The sequence below is a fragment of the Corvus kubaryi genome, unplaced genomic scaffold (assembly GCF_017639235.1).
Source record: "Corvus kubaryi isolate FWS band 111438036 unplaced genomic scaffold, C.kubaryi_AGA036_p1.0 66, whole genome shotgun sequence".
Taxonomy (NCBI): Eukaryota; Metazoa; Chordata; class Aves; order Passeriformes; family Corvidae; genus Corvus; species Corvus kubaryi.
The window spans coordinates 33,103,397-33,121,412 of record NW_024582054.1 but is presented as its reverse complement, the minus strand read 5'-3'; the positions used below and the strand labels follow the sequence as shown (position 1 = coordinate 33,121,412).

Here is an 18,016-nt window from a genome sequence, read left to right as displayed (position 1 = left end):
TGCTCTTTTCACAGCTCTACTGTTCTGTCTGATTAGCAATTCCTGCTCTGATGTGGCAGAACTGGCGCCTGGGTTCCAGCAGCCCTTCAAACCCCAGGGAAGCAGCTCTGGCTAATGGTGCGTGGCTTTGCAGCATCACGTGCTGCTTCCCCAGCTTCTGTTTCAGGGTTCAGGTACCACTAATGATTCACGACAGGAGAAAGGTACAAAGGAGAAGGTGGCTTTACAGTTCAATACAACAGCAACCCAGAAATTCCATAAAACCCCAAGCTTCTTTCAGTTGCAAGGCTGAAGTTAGGAGATAACAGGCACTTCTGGGTTTTGTATGTTTTGCAGTTTTTAATTAAAAGCCCATATTCTGCATGTTCTTATTCCTTATATGGGCTGGATGAGCAGAATGAGATAATTGAAGGTTTCAAAAGCAATTACAAACTGTCGTATCCTAATTTTTAAGTACTTGACTTTGCAACCTCAGTGATATCTCTCTGTCCAATTAAAAATCCCATATATAGACAGTTAATGTCTTTTACTACAGGATGCATCTAAAAACTTTTTGTCTTCAGTAACTTCAGATTATCACTAGAGTAAATGAGATTGCCTTTTTTCCTCTTTTTTTTTTAATTGTGGAGAAAATTCAGTGCTCCACTGTAGGTATTTCTGGATGAAAAATACCAACGTTCCAAAAACAATCAATGAATCCTGGTCTAAATAAAGATGTTTTGAGTCTCATATACAAATGTTGCCTTTTTCCTGTCTTCATTGTGTCTTGCCATGCTTTCACTGAAAAGCAATTTGCAAAACCCTGAGAGAAGAAAAATAAATCTTTAGTTTAATCTTTGATTTGTAACTGCTGGAATATGGACCCTTCCTGTGATTCCTCTCGGTATCAGTGAGGTGATATTCGTCTCCATTGCTCTAATGCCATTTTTTTTCCCAACATATTTCCAATATTGAACCAATCTTACCTTCATTCTGCATTTCTGCATCTCCTCCCTTCCCCTGCCTTTTCCTTTCCCCCACAGCTCTCAGGGGTGTGGGTTTTAAATAAGGAATGCAATGTGAAAAATTCCTGGGTGAAAGTTCCATCTGGGATGCATTTGGCCCACAGATTGCATGTGAGCCTTTTGGCAAGGCTGTCTTGTTCTTTTACTGAAAGCAGAGGCTTGAACTCAGCCTGCGCAGCCCCGGGGGACTGCAGAGAGGTTGTGTCATGCTGGCTAATCCTGATGATGAGAATGGATTGAATGGAGAGAGGAAGTGGATGCCCTTTTCTTTTCCTGCTTAGTATTTGCCATGTCAATTAGTTGTAAAAAAATCCAAAACCCCAAAACAACACAACAGAAAAACCCACAGCCAAAAAACCCCAGTGCAACAGAGAAGCTGTGCACGGTTTTGGAGCAGAAGCATCACAGAACCATAGAATATCCTGATCATGATAAGTGATGGGAAATATTTCTACATCCTGCCATGCCTCGGGGGGGGTATAGCATCCATACCATACTGCCATCTATGTATCTTGAAAAAATCCTGCTCCACTTTCAAATGAGTAATCAAAAGAAGATTTTTTTCATCTTTTTTTCAAAGTGCAGCAGTCAAAAGGAAACCTCTTATCTATTTGAGAATTCAATATACCTTTGGAAACAAAAGAAAATGAAATCAGCAACTGTAGGTCTCAAAGCAACACTGATTTTAATAATGTAAACTTCCTTCTCTAATGAGCAATAAGCAGTTTCATCTTTCATGGCCTTTTAAAATTGCTTTTAGTAAGGGACTGGATTGTTTTAATCCTTTTCAGTATGTAAAGCCCCAGATATTTCAATCCCTTAGGGCTTCAGTATTTCCTAGCTCCCTTCCTTTGAAAAGGCAGAGGAAAACAGCTTTCAGAAACTGACGGAATCTGTGACTGATAAAATTTAGGTTTGGTTTTTTTTTTTTATCCCGAAAGTGACCCAAAAGTGTCAGTTAAGAAAAAGATCTCTGGCATCCCACCCTGTGGATTAGTAGCAAACAGGCATATCATCTAGGTACAGTAGCTCTTTGTACTCTGACCTACTTGTTTCTGTTCTGGTTTGTTCCTTCTTGAAAGGTTATTTGGAAGAGATGCAGAATTTGCTCCATAAACAGCTAAAGCAGTATCACCTGCCCCGGGAAGGGTTTCCTTTTGAAATGGGCCCTGGCACAATGGGGTTGCCAACACCTAGAACATTCTGCTCTGCTGCATAGTCAGAATGGAAACTCAACAAATACATTAAGATAGTTTTTTTTGCAGGATGCTTTTCCCAAGGAAGGGTTAAGAGAGCTTTGTCTGGGATCAAGCTGGTATTTGTGGGGTGTGCTACTGAATTCACCTCAATCATGTGATTTTTACATGGTCAGCAATTAATTGTCACTGTTGTCCTGTATCCACCAGCACTGATGTTGCATTGTGCGTGTGCATAGCCGTTAACTGAGCTGTGTTCTCTTTTTCCTTAGATATTTCCAGAAAGTGCCTCGAGGAAGCTTCCTTATGTAGAAAAACCCCACAAGAAACACAGTGTGCGCTTCCTGGCAACTTGTGAAGCAAAGCTGTCACAATGGCAGAAAACAAGGACAGCAGCGCGAAAAACGCAGATGTGAGGCCCAAAAGCAGCCGGAGCAGAAGCGCAGACAGAAAGGATGGGTATGTCTGGAGTGGAAAGAAGCTCTCCTGGTCCAAGAAAAGTGAGCATTGTCCTGATGCCGAAACAGCAAGTGCTGCAGGGAGGTCGGCGACTAATTTAAGGAGCCAAGAGAGGAAATACAGCTGCTCGTCCATCGAGCTGGATCTAGACCGGTCCTGTGGCCACAGGTTTTTAGGCCGGTCTCTCAAACAGAAGCTGCAGGATGCTGTGGGTCAGTGCTTTCCCATTAAGAACTGCAGCAGCCGGCATGCCTCAGGACTTCCATCCAAAAGGAAAATCCATATCAGTGAGCTGATGCTGGATAAGTGTCCTTTCCCTCCGCGCTCAGAGCTGGCTTTTCGGTGGCACTTGATCAAAAGGCACACGGCCCCTATAAGTCCAAAGGCAGAAGAATGGATAATTGCTGATTTATCCCAGCACGAGGAAAGGGAGGATCAGCTGCGAGACGAGGAGATTGCCAGTGGGGCAACGGACTCTCCCTCCCAGTCCTGTGACTTCACTGACAGCAGTTCCTCTCGGGGTGACCCGAGGCCTGAGCTGGTGACAGGTAAGGTGGCGAGGAGCAGTAGAGATGAGAGCGACATGGACTCCGATGATGAAGTCATAACTCTGTGCACAAGTTCTCGAAAACGAAACAAGCCCAAGTGGGAAACGGACGACGAGCTGCTACGGATGGAAACGCCTCCGAAATACCATACCCAGATTGATTATGTCCACTGCCTAGTGCCAGACCTCCTCCAGATCAATAACAATCCCTGCTACTGGGGCGTCATGGATAAATACGCAGCTGAGGCGCTGCTGGAAGGAAAGCCAGAGGGAACGTTTCTGTTGAGAGACTCTGCCCAGGAAGACTATTTGTTTTCCGTGAGCTTCAGGCGCTACAGTCGCTCCCTCCACGCCCGGATAGAGCAGTGGAATCACAACTTCAGCTTTGATGCCCATGATCCCTGTGTCTTCCATTCTCCTGACATCACAGGACTCCTAGAACACTACAAAGATCCAAGTTCCTGTATGTTCTTTGAACCACTTTTATCCACTCCCCTGAACAGGACCTTTCCCTTCTCTCTCCAGCATATATGTAGAACAGTTATTTGCAACTGTACAACTTACGATGGTATCGATGCACTTCCCATTCCTCCCTCGGTGAAGCTGTATCTGAAGGAATATCATTATAAGTCAAAAGTTAGAGTGCTCAGGATTGATGTACCAGAGCAGCAAAACTAGAAAATATTTTTGTGAAAGAAATTGTCTCCAAACAGACAATAGTATGTTCAATCTCTTTTCCTTCTAGGTTTTTTTTTTTTAATAGTGACTTGATTCTTTTTTCTTTTTCTGCATATTATTTACCACCCAAACTAGTCTCTGTTTAAATGTACTTTTGAGTCTTCACAGCTCTCTTTTTTAGAGATGATATTCATTGTGGGCTTTTGGTACTGTCCTCAGGCTAGAGTTTTATGGAATTCCAGGTAGGCTTTCTGGTATTTCAATAGATGGATAGTCATTAGATCTAAAACTCTCTGAAAATCAGTTTTGAACTTGATCTGTCTTTTCTACTGTAGTTGACGTGTTGCTGATATGATTGAAATAATGCACTGTTAACTAAAGATTAACTCATCTGTATTTTCTGCATTTCTTTAAAAATGAGTGCTCTAGCCTCTGTGTGTGTGTGTCTGTCCGTCCCCATCCACTGCAGTAAATTTGTCAGTCTATTTCTAACATTACTATTCCAAGCAAAATGAAGTTTGAAAGAGGATATGATCTTTCTATAAATACATCAGGGGACTAAATACCAGGGAGAGGAAAAACAATTCAAGTTAAGGACAACACTCAGTGCAGGAACAAACATGTATAAACTGGTCCTGAAAAGATTTTGGTTGGAGAGGAAGAAGACTTCGTTGTCGTCAGAGCAGCGGGGCTCTGGAAGAGCTTTTCATTTTGTATAACAGCAGTAAAAAGCAAACTGCTCATAAACTGGGATTTGATCAGTCTCTGGAAGAGATAATCATGTAGTTACTTATGATAGATGGGGCTTGGACTTGGGAACTCTGTTTCTGTGTTACTGTTGCGTTATATGAAATACCCAGTTTTGGACTGCAGGAGCTGCCACTGCTTAAATGATAAAGCACAGGGTGGGAGGGTGGGAAGGAAGATATTTCCTTAAAAATCTGTGTATTTAACTATCTGATTCTGCATGGTTGAGCCTGAGGTGATGGTGGATAACTTTCCTACTTTGTTAGTAGGGGGGTTGTTTTTTTTAATAAGTATAGTTAAAGAAGAAAAAAAGTCTGCTGATTTTTCTTGCAATGTGAAGCATTCGCTCGAATGGCTTCCTGCCAAATTCCATGTACGGGAAAACCATGCATGGATAATGCTCCTAAAAGCATTACTTACATTACATGGACAGGCAGATCTGCTGCTGAGTTGTTGGTGGAATCCCACTGAGACTCAGTGGATGTGGGTTCAGGCAGGAAACTCCAGGCTGGCCTTGGGGTGCAGATCCGGGAGGTGCAGCAGTGACCTGCAGTTCAGTTCCCTGTATGTGCTTTATCTCCTCTCCCAAACTGGGCCAGGAACTCCTCTGCCAAAAGAATGTGAGATGGTGTAATTGTGACTCCAACAACCACATTGTTTCCTCTCCTTTGATCACGGGGAACCTTTGTGTCTTCTCAAAATGCTTTTGAAACTGAGCCCCAAGCCCGCCGAATTACAAATGTGTTTAATTTCATGCATGTGAAGGATCCTATCAAAAAATCAGCAATGACCTGTGGGTGAGGTTATCACAGCATGGTTGGGGTTAGAAGGGAGCTCTGGAGATAATCTAGTCCAACTCCCCTGCTCAAGCATAGGATCACATCCAGGTGGGTTTTGAACATCTCCAGAGAAGGAGATTATTCCACAACCTGTCTGGGCAGTCTGTTCTAGGCCTCCATCACCCACACAGTAAAGAGGTTTTTCCTCATGTTCAGGTGGAACTTCCCGTGTTTCAGTTTGTGCCTGTTGCTCCTTGTCCTGTCTCAGGGCACCGCTAGAAAGAGTCTGTTCCCATCCCCTGACACCTGCCCTTAAGGTATTTATATGGATTGATTGGTTCCCCTCTCAGCTGTCTTTTCTCCAGAGCTGAAGCCCAGCTCTCTCAGCCTTTCCTCATAGGAGAGATGCTTCAGTCCCCTCACCACCTTCGCAGCCTCTCCACTGCGTCCACTCCAATAATTCCTTGTATTTCTCGTACTAAGCAGCCCAGAACTGGACACAGCAGTCCCAGCTGAGCCCTCAGCAAGGCTGAGGAGAGGGGCAGGATCAGCTCCCTCGACCTGCTGTCCACACTTTCCCTCATGCAGCCAAGGAAACCATCGGCCTTCTTGGCCTCAAGGACACAGTGCTGGCTCACCCCAGCTCCTTCTCAGCAGCTCTGCTTTCCAGTAGGTCAGTCCCAGCCTGGACTGCTGCATGGGGTTATTCTCCTCCAGGGTAGGGGGGCCCTGCTTGAACTTCCTTAGGTTCCTCCCTGCCCATCTCTCCAGCCTGTCTGGGCCTGGCTGAGTGTCAGCACAGCCTGTTGGTGTGTCAGCCACTCCTCCCAGTTTTGTATCACCAGCAAACCTGCTGAGGGTACACTCTGTCCCTTCATCCAGCGTGGTGGATAAGCTGAACAAGACTGGACCCATCACTGATCCCTTGGGAATCTGTGTGCAGGCAAGGGGCAGTAGAGCACAGTGCTGTGGAGTCTTCTCCAAGATTGTAGACTAAGACTAAGCAATACTCCTGTTTGAATCTTTTAATTTTACCTCGTACACAATCCTATGGATTTGTGGACATCAAATCCGTCCTGCAGGGTGGCTGCTCAGGAGTTACCAAGGAAGTTTTGCCATGCAGCTCCACCAAGGACCTGCCACCCTGCCCTTACCCCCAACCTGAGCAGATAAAACCCTTTCCACTGAGCTCCTGCCACTGTGATGATGTAAACAGATTTCCAGGGACATCTGCCTAGAGACCAGCCCATTTGTTTTCACTGGGTTTTAAATAGGTTTGGAACCAAAGTCTCCAGGGAGAAAATGCTAACACATCAATCCATGGCATCGCACATGGATGAACGCGCTCCGGGACGAATTCTCAGCTGCTATAAATCAGCGTGGCTTTATTGATACACTTAGAGTGGCTTATCCCAGCTGAGATCCTCCCTCCTCCATATCCAAATGGAACTGTGGGACTGATGTCAGAAAAGTGACCCTGATTTTTTCTGTAATTTTTATCTTGTGCTGCTTCCATTCATTGCCTTTTGCATAAACTGTATTTTATCAAGGACAGCTTTGTATTGCTAAGTCTATTTTTCACCCCATCACTGCCATTTTCCAGATGCAACAGGGATCATCATTTCTCTGCTCTTGTCCACTGTGCCCATCACGGTGGGATGGTGGGATTTGAGTGGCTGCAGTATGAAGGAATAGCATCTGCTTCAAGATCTGGAGTGAAGTCAGAGATACTTGCAATCTGCTTGATTAAAATTCTCTTTCAGAAACTCCTAATTAGGGCAAAAAGCTCATCATTTTAGATAGGGATTAGCATTATTTTTATGGCAGGACCATAAAAATTAGAGTTTGACCAAAGGTTGTACTTCAGAAGTTAGTGAAGGCCACTGTAATTTTCAAAACCAGCAAAGATTTTGTCCCTTCAAAATGAAAGGCCAGGAGAGAACATTTTTTGGGGTGTCATTCCCCAAAACACTGTGTTTCAGTGTCATTCTGGATGCAGCCTACATTGTTTTGACATGAGCTGATGCATCACTTACCCCAAAAACATCTTGAGCACTCCAAATTTAGGAGACCTATATAATACAGCAGCTGGGGGAAGAAGGTGTGGCACGTAAAAATAGTGCCTTTGGACTGTGGGGCAGTTAATTGCATTAGTTTAGAGAAATCATATGTGGAAAGTATTGATAAATGGGATTTGTGAGAGTTCCTGCTATTTTTTCCTGATTTGTTTGTCCGCCTGTGTGACATTTGTCTCTAACTACACTGAGTTGTGTTATACGTGCAGTCTGTGGAAGATCCATGGCATGAGCTGTACATGTTTTATGAAATGGAAGAACTCAGAAGGTCTATTTTGTTTAAATCCATTTACCTTTTTTTTTTCTCTTCTTTCCCTCTCTATTTTAAATAAAACTGGTGGACTAGTTTTGCGATATGCCAAGAACTGTCATCCTAAAGTTTTCCTCTCACTGCTGTCATTAGTAGTCCTACCAGTGCTGCTCATTCCAACACCACTTTAGAACACCTTGACCCGAACGTAACTTAGCCTTGAATTCAGTTTTGAAAGCCTCTTAAAAATTAGCCTCAAAAACAGGGTAAGAGCTTCTATTTTCTAGAATCCCAGAATGGTTTGGATTGGAAGAGACCTTAAAGCTCATCCAGTTCCACCCCCTGCCATGGGCAGGGACACCTTCCACTAGACCAGGTTGCTCCAAGTCCCAACCAACCTGGCCTTGAACGCTTCCCAGGATGGGGAGTCCACGCCTCTCTTCTCAGCCCAAATTCTGCCAAGACAGAAATCCCACATTCTTCAGGATGAAGCTTTAAAGTGGAACAAGGAAAGGTGCAGAGATGTGCCAAAACCCATGTGTTCAAGACTATGCAGCAGGCCAGTGGTTGAGCAAGGTCATAACCCAGAGATGACCCTGGCCACAGCTCCCCTGTTTTGGGGCACCCAACCAGCTTTGGTGTCTGCAAGATGTCCTTTGAATTGTTTTGAAGGTTGTCCCATAGCAGGACAGTGGAAACAGAGTGTATTGAATTGGTGTGAACAGCTTCTGGTACAAAAAAGATCTGATTTTCATAAATTATTTTGATATAAGGGCGGAAAAAATGGTCAGGCTCTTGATGCACACTGGGCAAACTACATATACATGTTATTTTTACAGGATGGTTTAGAAAAAAATTAAACACTCTTTCCATTAATTGTGTCCTCTGCCGTTTGCTTTTGCCTGGAATGACTTTTTGCAGCTCTATAACAATGTCACTCATTGGCCCGGGGCCGTTGATACGGAGCGACTTCAGCTCCAGCAGAATCATTGATGGGCTTGGGGTAGTTTGTGTGTCTGATAATTGGGAATACACATTTCTTCTCGATTTTCCTGTTCTCAGCATTTGTCTCAATGAAATCCAGGGTGTATTGGATATGTGTATCTATAGCAGCACATCCAACTTAAAAAAAAAACCCAACCAACAAATTATCATGATTTAAATGCTTTCCTTTTAAAGATGCTGGTGGGCTTCCAATATAAAGAAGAAATCCTTGTATGATGCAGTCATACAGGGCCTTACTATAAAATTGATGTGCTCTTAAATAATTAAAAACGGGGATACTTTAATTTTGAAAAAGGATGCTGGAGGAAGGAGGTTAAAGGAAGCTTTTAGTCAGATCCAAGGTTAGATTTATTGATCTAGTGATCAATCCCTTTCTCTTTCCTGAATTTAAAGCTAATGGGAGACTGTGGTCAGAGATGAGTGGCTTTTAGTTAAGGTTTTTGACTCTTATAAATAATACAACAAATGTCCTAGTAAGTAATAAGAAATAAGATACACACTCATTCTTTTTAAATAGAACAAATGTGGCAAACAAGACTCAGCTGTAATTTTTGAAGTCATTTATTAGACAAATTGCTCTTCTCTACTTCTTTTACAAGAGAGACATAAACCATTATATTATTTATTCATGAATCATAGCCATTAAGATGATAAATCAAATTATCAGCTTCCTGTCTCTCTTCAGTTTTAATCATTTTTTATAGTTCATGCAGTATAAAGACAGCTTCCTTCCTATGAAACAAGAGACCTTCAGAGACCTTTTTATTGTAAACGTACATTTCCTTCCCATTTTTAAGTATATCCTAGTGATTTTCCCTGTCAATTTTATCTGCAATAAAAATCCAATAAGAAACTTGTTCATTGATTCAATATAGCAAAGTTAGCTATGAAGTAAGTGATTTTGGTTAACCTCTGAAACAACAGAGCACTGGAAAATGCAGTTAAGAGGACTTTTTTCTGCCACCCTTAAATGTGCACGGTGGCATCATATATTTAATAGAGAGAAACATTTAATAGAGAGAAATCTTGACACAAGCTCACCTACTGAGAGTCAGACCCTTCACAAGGGGTTTAATGTGATCTCTGCAGTAGTATCACTTTTAAAAGGCATCTAAGCTGCTTTTTTCTGCTCTATTCATACAGGCAGCACGTCTTTGCCTCTGCCCATGAGGTGGGAGAGCTGAGGCTGCTGTGTGTGTGAGCTGAGATGGTTTCACACATCCTCTCTTCGCTTGCCTTCCGCCTGCGTCTGTCTGGCCCGGCATCTCCGCGAGCCGCACATGACGCGGTGTGGGCAGAGAAGTGTCCATTCAGAAGGAAATGCACATTGATTTCCATCCCCAACAGCGGCAGCCAGCTGGTTTTAAACTTGATCCTCCTTGTTAAAGGATATTCCTTGCTCAGGAAGCACCGATGAGGTCAGAGGTACCGAGGGTGGAAGAGGAGCCTCTGCATCACTAGAAATACTCATCCATGCTACAATGTAAAAATCAATACTTGTTTACTCAACTCTATGAATAATAGAGTTTTGAACGTAAATATATAATTGATGCATGTAAAATCTATAGCGTGGGGCTGACGGGAGGTGCAATAACTTCCCTATATCCCTTTTAAAAATCCCCTGGGTGTCTGGGTGATGCGTTATCTGGACAAAACATATGCTCAGCCCAGCCTCCCCACAGGCAGGTCATTGCAAACATCTTCCTGTGGGAATCCTGTAGGAATGACTGTCAAGTGCCCCATGGATGGACTTGTGTGGGTATTCCAGATATTTTATTGCTGGGGAGAATCCCTTGAACAGTGTGGGTTTGGGACCAGTCTGAGGGATGCCTGCATCAAGCACAGCTCCTGTGGTTGCCACAACAAGATCAGAGGGCTGGAGCAGCTCTCCTATGAGGAAAGGCTGAGAGAAATTGAATTGTTCAGCTTGGAAAAGAGAAGGCTTCAGGGTGACCTAATTGTGGCCTTCCAGTACCTGGAGGGAGCCTACGAGAAACATGGAGAGGGCCTTTTTACAGGAGCATGGACTGACAGGACAAGGGGGAGTGGATTCAAACTGACAGAGAGTAGGTTTAAATGAGGTATTAAAATAAAACTCTTCCCTGTGAGGGTGGGGAGGCCCTGGCACAGGTTGCCCAGAGAAGCTGTGGCTGCCCCATCCCTGGAAGAGTTCCAGGCCGCGTTGGATGGGGCTTGGAGCAACCTGGGATAGTGGAAGGTGTCCCTGCCCATGGCAGGGGGTGGAATGTTATGGTCTTTAAGGTCCCTTCCAGCCTCAACCATTCCATGATTCTGTGAGGAACATTCCCACAACATAATTACCATCATTTCCCAGGAAGGATGTCTGGCCTGTGTAGAAGGCCAAAGCCAGAGTCCCTCTGCTAAAGCTGGGCCTTGGGAATATGGATCCCTCTTCCCTGTCCTCTTGTTATTCCTGTGATTTTGCTTATCAAAATGATGCAGCAGAAAAAACACTGGGCCCATGTAATGTCCTATAATCCAACATTGCTGGGAAGTGCCAACTTAAAGAACTGAATCCAGATTCAAGGTAGGAGACCCTTTGGCTATCTAGGAGCTCTTCCATCTTATTTTCCTTATTTTTATTTTTAATTCTTTGGGGGAAAAAAGTCTTAGTTATCTCTTAAGTCTGATGTTGAGCCACTAGCTCAGAGCATCTCTAGAGTTCGTCTCAGCTGAACAGGTTCATTGCCAGACCTTTTATTTTTAATGTGTGTCAATTGGACTAGACCACAGTCCATGGTTTGTGCTAACATGGGATGTTTTTGTTCAGGAAAAGGCTGGGTTTGTCCTTCCTAGCAGTTACATGATTGTATTTCTAGGTCAGGTCTTTATGCGTAGCCAAATGAAGTTTCAAATTGGACAAAACACCTAGTAAGGGTCTTGATGCTTGATGCTGTTATGATTAGAAAGTTGTCTGATCAAATTTTGTTTCCAACTAAAAAAAAATTGGATTAGCTTTCAGACTGAGACCTTCGCTGTTATTTTTAGCCTACAACTAATGAACCCCTGAAAATAGAGGGTATAATGAAAATATGGTGATTGGTTCTGCTGGGATGGTTGAGAAAATACATTAGCAGATCAGAAAGGGTAATAAATCTTCTGTCACAACCTTCCTCATTAAACTAGATAATTTGAAATTGCCTCTGGTGTATTAAACAGTTCATTATTTTGAGGGGAGCAACACACAAGACAAAAGAGTTGTGTTCTTTTAATTGATATTCAAAGCCTGGAAAAGAAAAAAAATTAAGCAAATTTAGTCAAGAATAATCAATCTGAGCACTGGCTGTGTTGTTTGGAACCATCCAAAACTTCTCATCCTCTGACTCATGGGAAGGAAGAACACCGGGACAGTGAAAAGGGAATAGCTCTATCAAATACGACATTTGCATAGCTGCAAAATTAGGTAATTTCTAGTTTGTGGATATTTTTTGGATGCTTTTAGCATATTAGAAATTAACACCCCCACACCCCCAAACTTAATTTCTTTATCAGCATTGTAGTATTATTCCAGAAGCTTCTCATGCAACAAACATACAAAGGGTGCTGTCAGCCTGAGGGAAGGGTGTCTGCAGGAGCAGGAAGGATAACCAGACTGGGACAAAGAGGAGCAAGAGAGGGGAACTGGGGTAACAGCTGAAGCAAGGAAAAAAGTGCTGGGGTGCAAGAGAGCCTGTTCTCTGTGGGGCTGGCTATGACCTCGCAGCAGTGGGAAAGGGAATCTCCACCCTGGTGCTTTTGGCAAGGCATGTCTCTGTGTGGTCTTCAACCTCCCCCGAAATTCCTCATTCCTCAGGACATCTTTGACCTGGCAAGCTGGAAGCTGAGGGCAAGCTGAAGGCTGTTCTTGTCCCTCTCTTTACAGCAGAACCTCTGACATCAGACTGGGAGCTGCCTGAGATGTCACCGCCGCCAAGGTACCACAGGGTTGGCCACGGGGACATCCTGTCATTTTTACACTCCTGTCATTTTTATACTCTCCGAGACAAATTATATCCCAGTGTGATGCTGCTGGCTCTGGTATCCTTGTAGACCAGGAATCTTGGTCCTGTGCCCAAGGAGAGGGCACACGTAAAGGGGAAATAGAAGAATATTTTATTGGGGAAGATATAGCTGAGGTGGACACTGAGTGGGTGGGTGTGAGCTGGAGCACTCAGCCAGATGAGGCATTTTGTTGTCTCAATAAGAATACACACATTTATTAAGGTAAGATTTATAAAAGTTCCCTGTTTGAGCAAAACCCTCTTCCCAAGTTTTCCCCCCTCCAAAGGAGTTAAAAAAAAATTCAGCTCTCCTCCCCTTCCCAGCCAGCCTTCCTCACACATGAGCAATGCCTGGTTTCTGCTGGATATTCCCTCCTGACAGGATCTTCTGCTACCACAGGTATGATCTGTTGGTACAAATTACCTGAGTGGGCAGCAGATTCTTGGCTACACAAAAGGCCAGCCAAGGAATAAAAGGATCCTTTCTTTCACAAGGAGCTGGGAGGATGCACGGAATACCTTGATATTGTGCTTCGTACAATAGCACAGGCATAAGGAAATAATCCCTTGCCTTATCTGATGTGCTCCTTTTATTGGTTCCAGACCGGCAGGGTTATTGAGGGGGAAAGGAAGGGGAGGAAGGAGAAGATGGAAGGAGGAGGCAGGGAAATTGAGGAACTGGAGTCACCTCTTTCCAAGGGCTTCCCAAGCTATGAGTTGTGTCCCTGCTCTGTAATCTTCTGTCTTCCTTCCCCTGGCCTGTAGTCCTAATTATTTTGATACCCACGCACTGTCATCAAATACAACTCCCAAAAGCACACTTTGGAACTTTGTTTGCCAAATGTTTGGCCATGTTAGGGTGGAAATTATTCCAGATAAATTCATTCAGCACTTTATGAGCTAAAAATGGCACATTTGTTAGCACAGAAATAACATATGGCATTAGCAAATGAAATTTAATACTGTAACAGCTGAAATCACAAGTGGGGCTCATCCACCTTAACCTGAAATGCTCAGTGGGAGGGAGTAAAGCAAAAAAACCTAGGTACACTTCCCTCCATCCCCCACTGGCTGGAGCACTGTCACGAGCATCCAAAATTCCTTCTTGTACTCTAATACAAAACTTACTTGGTTTTCTCTAAAAGCAGAACACGTGCATGGCCACGCCAGGCTGGGCCAAAATTCCATATGGACGAGTCCTCTGTATCCCACAGTGGCCACAAATGAAGGCTCAAGGAAGAGGAGCTCAGGCAGTGGCCAGCCCAATTTATCGATGCTCGCTTTACTCATCTCAAAATAAAAATAAGCATTATTGTTTGAAGTTTTTTTGAATGAAACACTGAATTCTTGCACTGGACAACACTCTCAGGCACGTGGTGGGATTCTTGGGGCTATCCTGTGCAGGGCCAGGAGGTGGACTCCATGATCCTTGTGTGTCCCTTCCAGCTCAGGATATTCTGTGATTCTGGATTTATGGGCTAAATGTTATAATGTGTCTGAATTTCTGTCAGTAGGGAGAGTCATTGCAAACAACTGACTGCAAATCAGTGATTGAATGAGAGTGGATCTCCACAAAAGTGCACTTAATTCATTTGCTAATTACAACTCGTTTTCAATTATGAAAATACTTTTCAGCATGCATGTAATACATACATTGCATAAAAGAAAAGTAATTTCTAGCACTAGCAGACCTAGCCTCAGTGAATTCTTTGCTGAGGGAAAGAGTCCTCTCATTTTTTACTGCACTTCAGCCTAATGGTTTTGCTGGAGTCTGATCCTTCAATCCTTGCTCCTACCTATGTGTTCCTCAGAACCAATGTGTGTGATTAGGTGATATTCAGAAGTTTAAAGAGCACTGCACTGATTGTTTTTACCTCCTGTTACTCCATTAAACCTGCGGTTCAAGCTGGAGAAGGCCTCCTGTTTGGGGAGTTGGTCCTCTCTGCTATTTTGGCAGCATAACTTGTGGTTTTCCCAGAATGTGTTTAGCTAAAGTAGCGCCGAGGGAAGGAGTGTGACACGGTCCCAAACAAGACTGGTTTTCTCAGGTCACCAGCCGGCCTGGGCGCTGTGACACCGGGCTGGAATATCACCGAGAGGTGTTATTCATGTTATTTGTGTTGCAATAGGCGTTCGGTGCTGCCAACCCTGAAACCAAACCAAGGAGATGCTCCACGTCCCGAAGAAATTCAGAATGGGAAACAATAAATGGCTCCAGGAGCGGTGGTGGAAGCGGGCGGGCTCTGCAGCAGCGCAGTAACCAAGGCCGGGGCTGCAGTCATGGGATGGGGAATCAAAGGACGGGAATTTCCCAGAGGAGGAGGAGGAGGAGGAGGAAAACGAGCTTCTGCCAAGCGGAGCAAAGGCAACGAGGGATCTGGGAAAGCAGGCAGCGGGGAGCGGAGTTTGCTGGAGGCACTTTTTAAGTGCCCGTTCTGCTAAACTGCCTCCAGCACAGCCCTGGGGAGCACGAAAATAACAAGGCAATTATGTCCTGAGATCCCTGCGATGCTGTTAGAGCTGAGCCCGGGATGTTTTGCCGTGCACTTTATCACAACAGTCAGCCCCTTTGCTTTCTAAACGGCTGAGAGAGGAGTATTCCTGCTAATTAATTAGGATGCCTTCGCCCCTGAGGGTGGGCAAAGATCTTACGGTGGGGATTTGGAATCTCTTTCTTCAGACAATATTGCAAACATTCACCCGAGGAGTGCTGGCCCCCAGGCAGGGAGAGCTGAGGTAAGGAATGATGCTCACTCACAGCCTGGAGCTGTAAGGCTCTGCTCAGGAGGGGGAAGAGCAGCCTGGCTGCTGGGAGGACTCGGGATGAATTCTAGATGTAGGATTTCCATGCAAAAAAATCCAGTGCTGGGTTGACATTATTTTGCTCTGCTTCAACAAGAACTCCCCAGGGTAAACCAGCACAAAGACAAACCTGCCACTCAAACTCAGCAGGGTTGAGACTTTCTCATCTCAAACCTCATCCAAAAAGCCCTGAAATCAGCGAGGAGGCTTGGAAATGAAGTTTGGATCAGGCTCATTCCAAACCTTCCGTTATCTCACTTGCAATTTATCACTGAAATGGCTGTAATTCTCCCCAGGGGGAATTTCTAGTATTTAAACAGCTACTATCCTGCATAATTTCTTCCTGTTTTCATATGAGAAAGAGGAACTGAGAACATTATGCTAAATGCCTCAAGAATCCAAAGAATAGAGATTTTCATGGAATTTTCTGAATTTATTATCATCGTGAGAGATGTGGCTGGAAACAACCCCAAGGTTAAAAAGTTCAAATTATTGTTTTCTTTTCTTTCTTTTTTTTTTTTTAATGACTCTGGAAACGATCTTGACTTCAGTTAATTCCAGCTCTATTTGCACTTTAAAGGATCTCTGTCAGGCAGATATTAAAAATATGTAAGTCTCATTTATTTATAGGACTCCTTCATAGTTGGGTGACTATTTACTTGACAAATCCATTTGACCTAAAATGTGACTAAGAAGTGTATTTGCGGTTTGTTTATTAGTTGAGAAGTCCTTCCCGGGCTAATCTGTTTTCTGGCTGTACTCTTCCAGCAGGCTGATGGAAAAATAAGACCCAAAGAAGGAAGCGGATTCTTAACAGTGATCATGAAAACTGCTTTATTCTCAGGGCATTTTTGCATGGCATTAGCAACTAAAAGGCATCACTTCAGCCCGGCACTTAAGCTATTTGCTTAATCAGGGCCTGAAAGCTGAAGAGAAGGAGGAGGAATAGCATGGGTGTTATTCCCACAGAATTTCTTGGAGCATTAAATGGCTATTAGCTGATGGGACAAGGTTTAACTGTTTGAAGTTGCAGTGGGTGAAATTCGGGGGTTTTTGATGGGGTAGCCCAAAACTGACAAGGGAATTGCAGCCATCAAATCCTGGCCCGGCGCAGGGAGGGTAGAGGTAAGATACAAAACTCAGCCCTGGAATAGAATAAACTCCCTTAGCTGCATCAGGCACTTGGTAAATGCCCACCCCAGTTCAGTGAAGAAGTGTTGTGGGAAAATTCTCCCACCCCGAGAGATTCCGAAAACTACTGAAATTAACAGAGGAACATCAGGAAAGCGGAGAATGCAGCTCAGCCCATGCTGCCACACCCCCCTGGATCAGCTCTGGATGTAGCGCTTTGCACAGTGTTTTTCACTCGATACTCTTGTCGATAATTCATCACATGCCCTTCAGTAGCACCTTTGTCACATCAATGACTTAGAGATCTTTCACGAGCTCAAACGATCCTTCCGATCCTTCCGTGCCTCATTCCCTGCATTACTACAAGCCATTTGCCTGTAAATGTGTTCTTTGGCACCCATCAGTGGAACATCGACCTTGCCAGTATGGCCACACCATCAATACACATCTGAACTAGAGACACGACCAACTCGGTACCGAGCATTTAATTTCATGTATAAAATCCTAGAATCATTTAGGTTGGAAAAAAGCTCTAAGATCACTGAGTCCAACTGTTATCCCAGCACTGCCATATTCACCACTAACCCGTGTCCCCAAGGCTCGTGTCAGTGGCTGGGCAAAACCAGACCTCAAAGGCCCTCAGAGGTTTGCAGAGAAAAGTGCCCGAGCACGGAAGTGTCTCCCAGTGAGCAAATGGATCCCAACACAGAAAGATAAAAATGAGGCACGAAGATACAGCCACAAATGGTGTCACGGGGAAGTGATGAAAAATGGAGTGATTGAGATTTTAGCAATCCAGGCACATCCTTCCTGCTGGGAGCTGCTCACAGGATAGCAGAGATCACCAGCAGGCATCCCATGGTACAAATGGCACTGTCACACAGCCTTGCCTTGGGTGGGTCTCCCACGGCTGCTGCTGCAGATGTAACCCCAGAGTGCCAACTGCCAGGGGCCTGGAGGCTTGGCAAGGGGAGGATCATTCCACGTTCTTTGTCTTTCTCCTTTTCCTGAGGACCTGGTGCTGCCCACAGTCATGATGCCAGCTGGACCTTTGGGCTGTCCCACTGTGACTATTCTAAAATCACTTCCCCAGGGATGTGTGAATGTGTCTGTGTGTTTATATCTGTCAGAGCATCTGGGCCACGAGGAAAATCAACCCTGCCCTCACTGCCAGGGCAAAGCCTCCACAGCCAGCTACTCCTCACCTCCTGCTCCTCCCTCTCCAAAAAAAAAGAGCTTCGTTTACAATTGCAACATCAGAGTGATATAAAATAAGGGATCCTTTTATCTGCTTTTCAAGCTTTTGGATGAAGAATTTTTCCAGCTTTTTCTCCACAGCACT

At 44.3% G+C, this 18,016-nt stretch overlaps 1 protein-coding gene across 1 annotated transcript; it reads left to right on the top strand.

Moving 5' to 3' along the window:
- SOCS4 (suppressor of cytokine signaling 4) lies at positions 1–8,611 on the top strand. Its single transcript, XM_042047608.1, has 2 exons — positions 1–117; positions 2,473–8,611. Exon 2 carries the CDS (start codon positions 2,574–2,576, stop codon positions 3,882–3,884), a length of 1,311 nt encoding a protein of 436 aa, XP_041903542.1. The 5' UTR covers positions 1–117; positions 2,473–2,573; the 3' UTR covers positions 3,885–8,611.
- Positions 8,612–18,016: the final 9,405 nt, after the last annotated feature.